Genomic DNA, 16,658 nt, shown 5'->3' on the forward strand with positions numbered 1-16,658 from the left:
CCCCAGGTATTTACAGGTTGTTATCTCCTTAAGAAACCGGATCCGGACCGCAACCGTGTTCACACCGCACGGAAACCGGATGCAAACGGACCGGATCCGGACCGGATCCGGATAGGAACCGTACGGATCAGGTCCGGTCCGGATACGGTGCGGTCCGGACATCCGGTGCGGTTTTGACAAAACCGCAAGTGTGAACGGGGCCTTACACAGGGCAGTAAACTAACCTGAGTCTTCTACACTCATTCTCACACAGGGCAGTACACTAACCCGAGTCTTCTACACTCATTCTCACACAGGGCAGTACACTAACCTGAGTCTTCTACACTCATTCTCACACAGGGCAGTACACTAACCTGAGTCTTCTACACTCATTCTCACACAGGGCAGTACACTAACCCGAGTCTTCTACACTCATTCTTACACAGGGCAGTACACTAACCCGAATATGCTACACTCATTCTCACACAGGGAAGTACACTAACCCGTGTATACTACACTCATTCTCACACAGGGCAGTACACTAACCCGAGTCTTCTACACTCATTCTTACACAGGGCAGTACACTAACCCGAGTCTTCTACACTCATTCTTACACAGGGCAGTACACTAACCCGAGTCTTCTACACTCATTCTCACACAGGGCAGTACACTAACCCGAGTCTTCTACACTCATTCTTACACAGGGCAGTACACTAACCCGAATATGCTACACTCATTCTCACACAGGGAAGTACACTAACCCGAGTCTTCTACACTCATTCTCACACAGGGCAGTACACTAACCCGAGTCTTCTACACACATTCTTACACAGGGTAGTACACTAACCCGTGTATACTACACTCATTCTCACACAGGGAAGTACACTAACCTGAGTCTTCTACACTCATTCTCACACAGGGCAGTACACTAACCCGAGTCTTCTACACTCATTCTCACACAGGGCAGTACACTAACCCGAGTCTTCTACACTCATTCTTACACAGGGCAGTACACTAACCCGAGTCTTCTACACTCATTCTTACACAGGGCAGTACACTAACCCGTGTATGCTACACTCATTCTCACACAGGGCAGTACACTAACCCGTATATGCTACACTCATTCTCACACTATCAGGTTGCAAATACGAAGTCATACTGCTCAATTCACAAAGCATTACCCTTTCTAAAGGTGGCCACACACATAACAATATATGGGAAGATTGACCAAGAGACAGATCTTTCTCTGATTGAATTGATTTAGGGGGGGGGGGGCATATTGGAACATAGTTAGAGCCCCTCCCTCCGGGCCATACTGGAACATAGTGGTGGTTACAGCATATTTAGTAACATAGAAGTCATGTGATTATAGCTACTGCAGACCCCTGAAGGATACGGGCACTAATTCTCCCACCTCTCAGCACCCCTCGCTGTGTTCTGATACAACCCAGGCTGCCCCCAACTGCTGATGCTGCAACCACACAAACACCAATTCACAGTTCTTTCAGCACTTCCCACTATGACATGATATGACTCAGGACGGCCTCTACCTTCATATGTTTCAGCTGCAATCACCAACGAAATGCTAACATGTGTACTGCACTTTTCTCCTGTGATTCAAACTATTTGAGGGCTGGAGCCACTAGGGGGCGCTCAGATACCCCTCTGGAGTGTTATTTATTACGTAATCTCCTCCATCCTGATATGACCAAGGTGCAGGATGCAAACCTTTCACACCTCATAGCAGACAACGGTTATAGGGAACTCGAAGTGAGAGGTATACGGAGGCTGCCATATTTATTTTCTTGTAAGCATTACCAGTTGCCTGGCAGCCCTGCTGGTCTTCTAGCATAAGTAGTGTCTGAGTCAGAACCCTGGAACCAGCATATGGCTAATCCAGTAAAACTTGAGTCAGAGCGTACCTGATCTGCTGCATGCTTGTTCTTGGTCTATGGCAAAAAATATTAGAGGCAGAGGATCAGCAGGACAGCCAGGCAACCAGTATTGTTTAAAAAGGAAATAAATATGGCAGCCTCCATATTTCTGTCATCTCGGGTTCCCTTTAAGCAATGCAGCTGTTTTCTTAGGAATATATCGCAGACAGGAGCAGTAACAGATTAACTGGGAGAGTCTGGGGACTTCAGTGCTACAGAAATATCCCATTTTGACAACAGTTATTGAGTTTTTTTTATTTTCATGTTTCAGAATTTCTAGTTCATCCTTTACAGAGATATATTTTAGTTCATCCTGTGCTGTGCAGGTTCCCTGCTGCCCTCTGGTGGACATTAGTATTCTTGTGTATAGTTCTGCTGTGGATTGCTTTGGGATTACACTTGAGGCCCCTTGTACACGAGGCTGGCATCATTGCGGTGCGTTAACCTTTCTGCACAGCCATGATGAGGCCCGGCACACTAACCCCTCCGCGATGGAAGTTCCCGATCGTACGCCATCCCGCCTCAGAGTCACCCGCGCGTTACCGGAGGACGTCCACGGCGGCGGAAAACATGCAAGTCAATGGGCAACACAGAAAATGTAAATAAGTTTGCGGTGTGGCGCAGAACAGTGCTACTGCGAGGGGGAAACTTGCAGGAAGACCGCCACTGAGCGAGGGGTGGAGGCGGGCAGCGGAGGGCGTGTGTAGGGGCAGCGCTATGCATATAATGAGGCAAAGGCCCCCCAATATACCGCCTGAGATCTTCAGATAAGTCACAATGCCACCGCTGAATATGTCCTGATATTCCACAGAAACAGGTCATCTAGAATGATACAGCGCTGATGACTACATCCCAAAGTATGCAGCACATTCCACTCACAGAGGCTCCCAGTGCAGAACCTCATAGCCTGCATATGCACTCTGTGCAAACAGGAAAACAGATGCTCTCTCTTAGAGCAATGTACACTCACAATGGCCTCAATTCTGGTAGGGTTATCAAACAAATAACCTCATGGCCTCGATTCATAAAAGTGCTGTCGGGAAGGTAACGTCGAGCGGGGAAACACCGCTGTCGGTATTTCAGCCTTCAGGGTGGTGATTCATAAAAATGTAGCTAGATGTGACAGGCGTGCGGAGATATTCCGCTGTAGGCTGTCGTTAGGCTGTCGGTAGGCATGCGGAAACAGGAGAAGCTGGCCGAGTCCCTCCATGCAGTGTTCTCTCTGCAGCTGCTTGGGAGGTCTGTCCCATTCACCGCACTGTATTCCGCACGCTTCTCGCCACATCAGAGGTAGCGGTAATACCCGTCCGCATACCGCTACCTCTAATCTTTATAAATTGACTACTTGTTACTTTTGCTATGATAATCACCGCACAAGGCGGTGATTTATCACTCTGCTCGCGAATGTCGGCTTTTTATGCGGAAAAAGCCTTTATGAATACAGATTTTGCTGTGTGGTCGGTAAAGTGAGCCGTTTTCAGCATTTCCGAATGCGGGAATGCTTTATGAATCGAGGCCCATGTACGGTAATTTACCTCATGAGGTAATGACAATTAGCAATTCTGGTAGGTTTTAGTCATGTTTTACCTCATGTGGTAATTCATGAGGTAATTTGCATTAATTTTACCCAAAATAGCTATTCTCATGGGAATTAGGGGGCATGTTAGCACATGATTTACCGATCAGTTTAAAGAGACTCTGAAGCGAGAATAAATCTCGCTTCAGAGCTCATAGTTAGCAGGGGCATGTGTGCCCCTGCTAAACCGCCGCAATAGCGCCGCTAAACGGGGGTCCCTTCACCCCCAAACCCCCCACTGCAACACTTGGTAGACTGGGTCGCTCCTGGAGGCAGGGCTAACGGCTGCAGCCCTGCCTCCAGTCGCGTCTATCAGCGGCGCATCGCCGCCTCTCCCCCGCCCCTCTCAGTGAAGGAAGACTGAGAGGAGAGGCGGAGATACGCGCTGACAGACGCGTGTGGGGCAGGGCTGCGGAGGTTAGCCCTGCCCCAACCAGGAAGCGCTTCTCCGCTGCACCGAGGGGATTTGGGTGTGAAGGGACCCCCGTTTAGCGGCGGGATAGCGGCGGTTTAGCAGGGGCACACGTGCCCCTGCTATCTATGAGGTCTGAAGCGAGATTTATTCTCGCTTCAGACTCTCTTTAAGGGCTGGTGCACACCAGAGCGGTTCTGGAGCGTTTTTTAAAACCCTTGCAGGGGGGAAAACCGCTTGGCTAATGGAAGTGAATGGGATGGCGCACACCAGAGCGGCTGGTTTTTCCACAAACACAAACTCGAGGGCTGCAGCATTTTTTAGATTTCTGAGGCGTTTCTGCCTCAATGTAAAGTATAGGAAAGTGGAAAACCGCTCTGAAAAACACTACATCAGAGCGGTTTTCCAGGGGTTTTTGTTACAGAAGCTGTTCAGTAACAGCTTTACTGTAACAATATATGAAATCTGCTACACAAAAACGCTCCACAAAACGCTACGTATGAATGTAGTTTTTAGCGCTGTGGCACGATACGATAGGGGTGGAGTATGGCACCACAACGCCATGGCCAGGTGCAAAACTGGCCCACAGGACAACTATTGAGAAAATTGTACAATTTAGAATACATACACATAAGTGTAGATTTCTCCCGGAGTAAAACGTACTGTATATTACTTTTTTCCTATGTTGCTGTCACTTACAGTCGGGCAGCACGGTGGGTAGTGGTTAGCGCTCTTGCCTTACAGCGTTGGGTTCCTGGTTTGAATCCTAGCCAGGGCACTATCTGCAAGGAATTTGTATGTTCTCCTTGTGTCTGTGTGGGTTTCCTCCCGACACTCCAGTTTCCTCCCACACCCCAAAAAACATACAGATAAGTTAATTGGCCCTAGACTACAATGGACTTATGACCATAGTAGGGATTAGCCCCTCTGAGGGACAGATAAGGGGCAAGACTACAGTATGTACTCTGTACAGGGCTGCAGAAGATAGCGGCGCTATATAAATACTAAATAATGATAATTATAGTGAAAATCTGACAAGTTTTGGACTAGTCCATGACCTCATGGGGGATTCTCAGTTATTTCTTTATTTACAAAAGCACTTACTGAGCTACAGTTGCTCAGCCCAACCACCAAAATAGTGTGCCTTCAAGTAGGGAAGCTGGATGACACGTCTGTATAGACGCTTTTTCCAGGGAGTGTGTTTGTAAAGAATATTATTATTATTATTATTTATTGGATTTATATAGCACCAACATACCATGCAGAAAAAAAAGTTAATGCTGAGAATACCCCATGAGGAGATGGCCTAGTCCAAATTCTGCCAGGTTTTTAGTTCCTACTCTAAGTGGCAGCAACATAGGAAAAAGTTATTATAGTGCATTAGTAGAACTGTACGCTTTATATGTAGGCGTTTTAGAGAGAGACACTGGGGTGGATTCACTAAGACCAATAGCAGGCGTCACCTCCTGTTACTCGCGCTATTTCATTCTGTGCGCCTTAATTCTGCCTCTCTGCACGGTACGCGCGCCAATGGTAGCCTAGCGTGCGCAGTTAAGTCTAGTCAGAGGATCGGTCGCTATGCTGTGCATGCTGTGCATAGTAACTTACGCCGGCTACATCCCAATAACGGCCGCTCTGCTCGTCCCGCCCTGAGCCCCTTCGGGTCCAGGGGTTTCAACGGACAAGATCCCTGCACTCTGATTGGCCCAATAGGCTGCCTGTCATCTGGGTCAATCAAAGTGCAGGATCACATCCCCGAAGGGGCTCAGGGCGGGACGAGCAGAGTGCCCGTTATTGGCGAATAGCGGGCGTAAAATTACTAGTGCTCACTATGCTAGTGCAGCAGCACTGAGGTTAAAGTGAACTTCCAGACTAAAAATCAACTCAGCAGCACTGAAAAGGCCTGGTGTTTCTTTAACAGTTTCACAGAATCAGAACTTTGTTTTTCTTACCAAAGCCTCATTTTTAGCTGCACAGAAGCCAAGCTCCGCCCCATCACGGAAAACTACCCGGGCATTTTTCCCCTGATGCTGTGCAAAGCATGATGGGATTTCTGATGTTGTTGTTCTCGTTGCTTAGCGACTGGGAGGGGTGATCAGCACACAGGACAGTTGGAACTGTGTCTCATGCTCCCTGTCACCTCCTTTCAACCAAAAAGATGGCTGCCATCATGAAATCAAACATTTGCCTGTTGTTTTAAAACAGGGTGGGTAAGAGATTATATTACCTATCTATTTTAATTAACATAACTAATTTAACTTAATGACAGTATGTTTGTTAGGCTGGAGTTCCTCTTTAATTATCCACGCTATGCTGCCACTACTGCGCGTAGCATGCTGACTCTTATAATTAAGGCACGCTGAGAAAACAGTGCGAATTACAGGAGGTTACTTGCGCCATTTCTGTTCATCACCCCCATTGCTCTGTGCCGTATGTTCTGCAGAAGAGATGTGAGGGATTCTGGGAGAAATGTGACAGCAGTCATGTGGGTGGACCTTCAGCCATGTCTATCCTCTGCGTCACCTGTAAACATCCTGGTGACGGTCTTGTTCTGACGCCGGGCGGAGCACACCAGTAACAGCCATGGGGGGAGGAGCTCGTGGTGATCAGCCAGCAGCTCAGCGATGGTACAGCTCGACTCCGCCCCAAATCCATCCGAATGACAACAGCAGCACGTCTCGTCCACCGAGTCCACCAGCAACAAGAGGTTCTGAGAGGGAGGAGGCAGCTCAGCCAATGGCAAGATGACCACCCTGCAAGAAGAGGACATGTCAGTCAGGAGGACCACCCTGCAAGAAGAGCACATGTCAGTCAGTAGGACGACCCTGCAAGAAGAGGACATTGTCAGTCAGGAGGACCTCCCTGCAAGAAGAGCACATGTCATTCAAGAGGACCTCCCTGCAAGAAGATAAGAACTCAAACAGGAGGACCACCCTGCAAGAAGAGGACAACTCAACCAAGAGAACCACCCTTCAAGAAGAGGACATCGTCAGTCAGGAGGAGCACCCTGCAAGAAGAAGACAACTCAACCAAGATGACCACCCTGCAGGAAGAGGACATGTCAGTCAAGAGCACCACCCTGTAAGAAGAGGACATGTCAGCCAAGAGGACCACCCTGTAAGAAGAGGACATGTCAGTCAGGAGCACCACCCTGCAAGAAGAGGACATGTCAGTCAAGAGGACCGCCCTGGAAGAAGAGGACATGTCAGCCAAGAGCACCACCCTGTAAGAAAAGGACATGTCAGCCAAGAGCACCACCCTGTAAGAAAAGGACATGTCAGCCAAGAGAACCACCCTGTAAGAAGAGGACATGTCAGTCAGGAGCACCACCCTGCAAGAAGAGGACATCGTCAGTCAGGAGGACCTCCCTGCAGGAAGAGGACAACTCAACCGAGAGGGACACCCTGGAAGAAGAGGACATGTCAGTCAGAAGGACCACCCTGCAAGAAGAGGACATGTCAGTCAAGAGGACCACCCTGCAAGAAGAGGAAAACTCAACCAAGAGGGACACCCTGGAAGAAGAGGACATGTCAGTCAGAAGGACCACCCTTCAAGAAGAGGACATGTCAGTCAAGAGGACCACCCTGCAAGAAGAGGACATTGTCAGTCAGGAGGACCACCCAACAAGAAGAGGACATGTCAGTCAGGAGGACCACCCTGCAAGAAGAGGACATGTCAGTCAAGAGGACCGCCCTGCAAGAAGAGGACATTGTCAGTCAAGAGGACGTCCCTGCAAGAAGAGGAGAACACAACCAAGAAGACCACCCTTCAAGAAGAGGACATGTCAGTCAGGAGGAACACCCTGAAAAAAGAGGACAACTCAACCAAGAGAACCACCGTACAAGAAGATGACATATCAGTCAAGAGGACCACCCTGTAAGAAGAGGACATGTCAGCATAGCTAGCTTACCTATACTGTGGGACCTATAGTTGGCTGAATTATACTGGGGCACAACTATACGTGGCTACCTATATTGGGGGAACGCCTACTCACCATCGGTGTGCTGACCTATCGTTTATTGAAAATCTTGAATCGAATTGAAATTCAATCTCTTCCTATAATCGTCCAGGCCTGCCCTATGGGAGGAACACACATAGCCGATTCCCTGGAGGACCCAAAGGGCTGGCAGTTTATCAGCTTATTGAGGAATAGATCCTCATGGGAGGGATAGCTCATTCAACATCAAGCAAGCAGAGGACAAATCAGTCAAGAGGACCACCCTGCAGGGAGGAGACAATTCTCTCAAGACAACCTATCACAAACACCAACCTGCATCACATAAGCAGTCAGCAACGCCATACCACCACACAAACAATATAAACCATCTCAGGGCTACACTGCCTATAAAGAGGAACACTACAAACATCTGGGCTAGATACGCACAGCTATCGAAACCAGTGCTGGGTCGCATGGAGAGTAGTTTAGGGCGGCACGATTTTAGGAAAAATTTGAAATTGCGATTTTTCTCTCAGAAATTGGAATTTAGATTTTTTTCATGATTAAGCATCAAATTAAGCTTTTAGCACTAAATTCACAATGTCCCCAGTATAGGTTAGCCAGGTTGGTGCCGTTAGTATAGTTGCCCCCAGCATAGGTTAGCTATGTAGGTGCCTCCAGTGTAGGTAGCCAGTATAGTTGCAACAAGTAAACATTAGTTAGGTAGGTAGGTACCGCCAGTATAGCTGCCCCATGGGTTAGCTAGGTAGGTGCCTTCAGTATAGGTAGCCAGGCAGCATAGATGTAGCGGCAGGGGGGAGAGCAGGCATAGTAACCACTTTCCTTCTGGGAGGACACTGGCGGCTTCCACCTTCTTCCTCTCCCAGCCACCTATCTCGTTAGCACCAGCACCCCGTGTTGACATGCGGTTACGTCAACACAGGGGGCGCTGTTACCAACGTGACTGACAGAGGAAGTAGAAAAAGGCTGCGGGGGATCCCAGAAGGTGAATTGCGCTACCATTATACGCGTGGAACGCAGTGGGTAATGTCGGGTTGGGGCGGACGCGGGAAAAATATACACATTTTCAAAAATCGCCACCTTCGCGATTACGTAATCGTCGTGCCCAACATCGTGATTTCAATTTTAAATCGATATACATTGTGCAGACCTAGTACTGTTACATCTTAGAATCAGGGTGGGGAGGGAACAATGCCACATGTCAGATGGTTGAAATGGAGCATACACTCTACAAATGGACAGACTGCAGATCTTTAGGGGAGGAGCTCAGTGACCGTCTGAGAGCAAACAATCAAAAGAATAATGCAATACAAAATCCCTGGAGGGTGAAACATGAATCAAAGACACAGGCACAAATCCTTTGGGGCGGGCTGGTCTACAACTGGATACATAAGAGATCCTCGTGGGAGGGTCTCAACCCATGCAGTGATACGACTACAGATTGTTTACAGAACCTTTTAGGAGACAGCTGCTGCGATTACAAATCCTCAGGGTGGAAGATCAGGATTAGGGATTGGAGATACAGTCCAGAGCGGCTCTTAGGAGGCAGACACTGAAATGGTAGATCCTCAGGGGAGGGGCATGCAGAGATAATTACACTACCTATGCTCTATAGATAGGTAACACACAGAACCTCCTCACCTTTTGAATATCTCTCTCAGATCCCCTTTACAGGCGCTGGTGTCGACCTCCCCATGGTAGCCTCGGATGAGGGGGCTGTGGCGGAGCTGGCGGGCGAGGCTTTGTATGAAATGTAGCGGGTCCAGGCTGGTGTGTGTGTGGGCCTGGCAGAAGTGGTATGCCAAGACACGGGAGCTCAGCCTGGAGTTCTTCCCGGCCTCTGAGGATGGCCAGAGGACCTCTGTACACAGGGCTGTCTTCCCTGCCCCAGGGGCCCCTGTAATCATGATGCCGGGGGCCCGGGCTCCCCCCAGCCCTTCCAGGCAGTGCTGAAGTCTCTGAATGGCCCATTCTCGGCAGTAGAAGGGTTGTCCCTGCAGGTCGCTGCTTGTCATCTCTGCGGGTGGGGAGGGAGACTTGCCATCAGTGGACCAGTGGACATCACGGGGACAAAGGATCGGCTCCCACTGAGTATATTACCAAGTCCAGGAAGAGGGGGCATAGAGACTGCAGGAACTGGTAGATCCAGAAAACCTATAAAACGGAGAAAATAAAAACAATGAAAAACTAAACAAGGGACATATAAGCCTGGTACAAACATCCAGTTTTGATCATTAGTCAATTATATCACTACCACAAAGTATAAAAGCTTATTTTTACAATCTGTTGATAGTATTGAAAAATCCTGTTGTCTCTCATACTACACGGAGGAGGTAACACTGTCCAGTCATTGACCAATCAAAATTGGCTGTGTGTACTAAGCTTAAAGGACATTCAAGGTTCAGCTCAGGAACAGCGACAGTTAAATATAAAAGCCTTCAAAGACAAACACCAGGAGTGGACAGATTAGTATCAAATAGTCGGTCTGCAGGGATGCTCGGGTAGTGCTTTTTATTACCCGTCCGGATCCGGGTACCCAGATATCCGGATCCGACCAAATTACCCGCGGGTACCCGACCTATTTGGGTATCCGGATAGAAAACCCGGAAGTGCCCTTTAAATAGCTTAAAAATGGTTTTTAGGGTAAATGATGTATGTAGCATCATGTTTTTTTAAAGGGAAATACTAATTCATTATTTGGTAGACATAAAATGAAAAAAAAAAACAAAAAAAAGCTGTCAATTAACATCAGGCCTAGGTTCCAGACAGCGGTCGTGCAGCCCACATTGTGTCCAAAGTCCAATCGCACAACTGGGACATGGCAGTTCTCCCAAAAAATGACACCGCAATTGTGTTTTGGGTTGAATATAGGTGGCGGTATCAGCAGCAGTGGCCTGTGGCACCGTGGCAGCCAGATTGGGGAGGTGAAGATTCCCCTGCGGCCTGAATGGGATGCTGCGGCTTTTCTCCCTGTGGCGGTTGGAGGTTGAGTGGTGCGGCTGGTGGCAGCGGCAGAAGGATGTGGTGGGTCCCGCATTCCACGGCCACTGTCTGCAATGCTGATCCTCCGTGCCAAACCCACCGACGCATCCTCCTCCTCAGTCAGAGCTGACATTCCCATCCTGTGGATGGTAGTCACGGTCCTTCATCCCATCATCAACATCATACCCCCCCTCCTCAAAACCCAGAACATCCTCCTCAAACTCCTTGCGGCTAACAGCCCTGATTTTAATCGCGGCGCCTGGAGCGAAAAGCTCGCTGACTGAGGGTGGGCTCTGGGCTGCCCGCTGGGGTCGGCACTGACACGGCACACCTTCTGAGGGTGGCTGTAATGTTGCTCCCTGTCCTCTTGCCCTTGCTGCTCCTCCCCCAGCTGCCTGTGTCAGCAGACATAGTACAACTTTTACGTGATGATGTCACCAGATGATGTGGGGTACTTTTACTTTAATAAAATCGGGGTTGGACTTTACATCAAATCAGCACGGAGTGACAGACCGCAGAGTAGAGGACAGACAGTGCACACTGTGTTATGGTGGCGGCCTGGCGGGTACACGCGGTGCATTCCTGCACTCGATTTCCCGCTCGATTCCCGTCGACTCGTCCGATTTGCGTTTTGATGGATTGTTAGGTCAGTTTGGCATACTTTACATGCGAATCGACCTAACGATCCATCGAAACGCAAATCGGACATGTCGGAAATAATCGAGTCGACGGGAATCAAGCAGGAAATCGAGTGCGGGAACGCACCGTGTGTACCCGCCAGGCCGTCGCCATAACAACTAACTGCAGTACTAACTACAATACAATAACACAGTAATCGTCCTATTCCCTATACTGTCCTGCTGGCCTGCACAGCACACACAGACACGACCTAACTGAGTGAATGAAATCAAACAATTACACTAGCTAGCTAAAAACACAATAGAACAATAGTGTAGTGAAGGTGTTTAGCACCCAAAGCTTTAGGTTTATCACTGTATAAAGCACTTGCTAAGCTAGCAGCACTGGAGAATGTCTCTCAGTGACAAGCCAGCCACACAAGCCAGGACGATCTGTCTCATCATGCCAGCCCTCCTTGCTATACAGGGGGGCTGGCCAGGGTTCCCTTCTGTGATTGGGTGCAAGGGCTTAGGCTGGGAGGCCTCTGATTGGCTCAATGAGGTCAGGTGGGGCTGGCCAGAGTTCCCCTCTGTGATTGGTTGCTAGGGCTTCTGCTGGGAGCCCTCTGATTGGCTGAATGAAATCATCTCCTTACTAGTTACACTATCCGGATCCAGATATCTGGATGGATACCCGCGGGTATCCGGATTATGCAGCTAGCTACCCGGATGGCCCAGGTATCCGGATCCGACCCAGATAGCGGAAAAATGGTCAGATACCCGGGTTTACCCGGGTACCCGGATCCGGATGAGCATCCCTGTCGGTCTGTCCAATCCAGTTGCAAGACAAACGATTTTAGGAGCTTCTCCACTCACAAGAGTCGGCGACACCGCAAAGATTATTTTCAAGAATACCCGACTCTGGGATTGGACGAGCCACGATGTAAACAACACCATAAAAAACGCCAAATATTGTCATTGGGCCCCTAGTGACTGACAAAGTGCAGGTGGACTCTGGTAGAATGGCCTAGAAACGGTAACGATATATACTGCTCCGATATACTGGCCTAGGAACGGTTCCGATATACTGGCCTAGGAACGGTACCGATATACTGATCCAATGTACTGGCCTAGGAACGGTACCGATATACTGATCCAATGTACTGGCCTAGGAACGGTACCGATATACTGATCCGATATACTGGCCTAGGAACGGTACCAATATACTGATCCGATGTACTGTCCTAGGAACGGTACTGATATACTGATGCAATGTACTGGCCTAGGAACGGTACCAATATACTGATCCGATATACTGGCCTAGGAACGGTACCAATATACTGATCCGATATACTGGCCTAGGAACGGTACCAATATACTGATCCGATATACTGGCCTAGGAACGGTACCGATATACTGATCCGATATACTGGCCTAGGAACGGTACCGATATACTAATCCAATGTACTGGCCTAGGAACAGTACCGATATACTGATCTGATGTACTGGCCTAGGAACGGTACTGATATACTGATCCAATGTACTGGCCTAGGAACGGTACCGATATACTGATACAATGTACTGGCCTAGGAACGGTACTGATATACTGATCCAATGTACTGGCCTAGGAACGGTACTTATATACTGATCCGATATACTGGCCTAGGAACGGTACTTATATACTGATCCAATGTACTGGCCTAGGAATGGTACCGATATACTGATCTAATATACTGGCCTAGGAACGGTACCGATATACTGATCCGATATACCGGCCTACGAACTGTACCAATATACTGATCCGATGTACTGGCCTAGGAACGGTACCGATATATTGATCCGATATACTGGCCTAGGAACGGTACCAATATATTGATCCGATATACTGGCCTAGGAACGGTACCAATATATTGATCCGATATACTGGCCTAGGAACGGTACCAATATACTGATCCAATGTACTGGCCTAGGAACGGAACTTATATACTGATCCAATGTACTGGCCTAGGAACGGTACTTATATACTGATCCGATGTACTGGCCTAGGAACGGTACCGATATACTGATCCAATGTACCGGCCTAGGAACGGTACTTATACACTGATCCGATATACTGGCCTAGGAACGGTACTTATATACTGATCCGATATACTGGCTAAGGAATGGTACCAATATACTGATCCGATATACTGGCTAAGGAACGGTACTGATTTACTGATCCGATATACTGGCCTAGGAACGGTACTTATATACTGATCCAATGTACCGGCCTAGGAACGGTACTTATATACTGATCCAATGTACTGGCCTAGGAACGGTACTTATATACTGATACAATGTACTGGCCTAGGAACGGTACCGATATACTGATCCGATGTACTGGCCTAGGAACAGTACCGATATACTGATCCGATGTACTGGCCTAGGAACGGTACTTATATACTGATCCGATATACTGGCCTAGGAACGGTACTTATATACTGATCCAATGTACTGGCCTAGGAACGGTACCGATATACTGATCTAATATACTGGCCTAGGAACGGTACCGATATAACTGATCCGATATACCGGCCTACGAACTGTACCAATATACTGATCCGATGTACTGGCCTAGGAACAGTACCGATATATTGATCCGATATACTGGCCTAGGAACGGTACCAATATATTGATCCGATATACTGGCCTAGGAACGGTACCAATATATTGATCCGATATACTGGCCTAGGAACGGTACCAATATACTGATCCGATATACTGGCCTAGGAACGGTACCAATATACTGATCCGATATACTGGCCTAGGAACGGTACCAATTTACTGATCCAATGTACTGGCCTAGGAACGGTACCAATATACTGATCCGATGTACTGGCCTAGGAACGGTACCGATATACTGATCCAATGTACTGGCCTAGGAACGGTACTTATACACTGATCCGATATACTGGCCTAGGAACGGAACTTATATACTGATCCAATGTACTGGCCTAGGAACGGTACTTATATACTGATCCGATGTACTGGCCTAGGAACGGTACCGATATACTGATCCAATGTACCGGCCTAGGAACGGTACTTATACACTGATCCGATATACTGGCCTAGGAACGGTACTTATATACTGATCCGATATACTGGCTAAGGAACGGTACCAATATACTGATCCGATATACTGGCTAAGGAACGGTACTGATTTACTGATCCGATATACTGGCCTAGGAACGGTACTTATATACTGATCCAATGTACCGGCCAAGGAACGGTACTTATATACTGATCCAATGTACTGGCCTAGGAACGGTACTTATATACTGATACAATGTACTGGCCTAGGAACGGTACCGATATACTGATCCGATGTACTGGCCTAGGAACGGTACCAATATACTGATCCGATATACTGGCCTAGGAACGGTACTGATTTACTGATCCAATGTACTGGCCTAGGAACGGTACTTATATACTGATCCGATATACTGGCCTAGGAACGGTACTTATATACTGATCCGATGTACCGGCCTAGGAATGGTACCAATATACTGATCCAATGTACTGGCCTAGGAACGGTACTTATATACTGATCCGATATACTGGCCTAGGAACGGTACTTATATACTGATCCAATGTACTGGCCTAGGAACGGTACCGATATACTGATCCAATGTACTGGCCTAGGAACGGTACCAATATACTGATCCGATATACTGGCCTAGGAACGGTACTGATTTACTGATCCGATATACTGGCCTAGGAACGGTACTTATATACTGATCCAATGTACCGGCCTAGGAACGGTACCAATATACTGATTCAATGTACTGGCCTAGGAACGGTACTTATATACTGATACAATGTACTGGCCTAGGAACGGTACCGATATACTGATCCGATGTACTGGCCTAGGAACGGTACCGATATAATGATCCGATGTCCTGGCCTAGGAACGGTACCGATATACTGGCCTAGGAACTGTACTGATCCGATATACCGGCCTAGGAACGGTACCAATATACTGATCCGATATACTGGCCTAGGAACGGTACTTATATACTGATCCGATATACTGGCCTAGGAACGGTACCAATATACTGATCCAATGTACTGGCCTAGGAACGGTACCAATATACTGATCCGATGTACTGGCCTAGGAACTGTACCGATATACTGATCCGATATACTGGCCTCGGAACGGTACCGATATACTGATCCAATGTACTGGCCTAGGAACGGTACCGATATACTGATCCAATGTACTGGCCTAGGAACGGTACCGATATACTGATCCGATATACTGGCCTCGGAACGGTACCAATATACTGATCCAATGTACTGGCCTAGGAACGGTACCGATATACTAATCCATTGTACTGGCCTAGGAACGGTACCGATATACTGATCCAATGTACTGGCCTAGGAACGGTACCGATATACTGATCCAATGTACTGGCCTAGGAACGGTACCGATATACTAATCCATTGTACTGGCCTAGGAACGGTACCGATATACTGATCCAATGTACTGGCCTAGGAACGGTACCAATATACTGATCCAATGTACTGGCCTAGGAACGGTACCGATATACTGATCCGATATACTGGCCTCGGAACGGTACCGATATACTGATCCGATATCCCGGCCTAGGAACTGTACCAATATACTGATCCAATATACCGGCCTAGGAACGGTACCGATATACTGATCCGATGTACTGGCCTGGGAACGGTACCGATATACTGATCCGATATACCGGCCTAGGAACTGTACCAATATACTGATCCGATATACCGGCCTAGGAACAGTACTTATATACTGATCCGATATACCGGCCTAGGAACGGTACCGATATACTGATCCAATGTACTGGCCTAGGAACAGTACTTATATACTGATCCAATATACTGGCCTAGGAACGGTACCGATATATACTGATCCAATGTACTGGCCTAGGAACGGTACCGATATACTGATCCGATGTACTGGCCTAGGAACGGTACTTATATACTGATCCGATATACTGGCCTAGGAACGGTACTTATATACTGATCCAATGTACTGGCCTAGGAACGGTACCAATATACTAATCCGATATACTGGCCTAGGAACGGAACCAATATACTGATCCGATATACTGGCCTAGGAACAGTACCAATATACTGATCCGATGTACTGGCCTAGGAACGGTACCGATATACT

General features: G+C 48.0%; 1 protein-coding gene across 1 annotated transcript in view; it reads right to left on the reverse strand.

The window, feature by feature from the left end:
* Positions 1-16,658, reverse strand: part of LOC137545347 (ankyrin repeat domain-containing protein 50-like) — a 40,552-nt gene that overhangs the window by 12,380 nt on the left and 11,514 nt on the right. The window contains exons 2-3 of the mRNA XM_068266474.1: positions 9,501-10,013; positions 6,425-6,654 (exon numbers count right to left, since the gene is read on the reverse strand). Coding sequence (XP_068122575.1) covers positions 6,425-6,654; positions 9,501-9,874 — 604 coding nt within the window. The 5' untranslated portion in view covers positions 9,875-10,013. The remainder of the gene's footprint in view (positions 1-6,424; positions 6,655-9,500; positions 10,014-16,658) is intronic.

The sequence above is a fragment of the Hyperolius riggenbachi genome, chromosome 2 (genome assembly GCF_040937935.1).
Source record: "Hyperolius riggenbachi isolate aHypRig1 chromosome 2, aHypRig1.pri, whole genome shotgun sequence".
NCBI classification, from domain to species: domain Eukaryota; kingdom Metazoa; phylum Chordata; class Amphibia; order Anura; family Hyperoliidae; genus Hyperolius; species Hyperolius riggenbachi.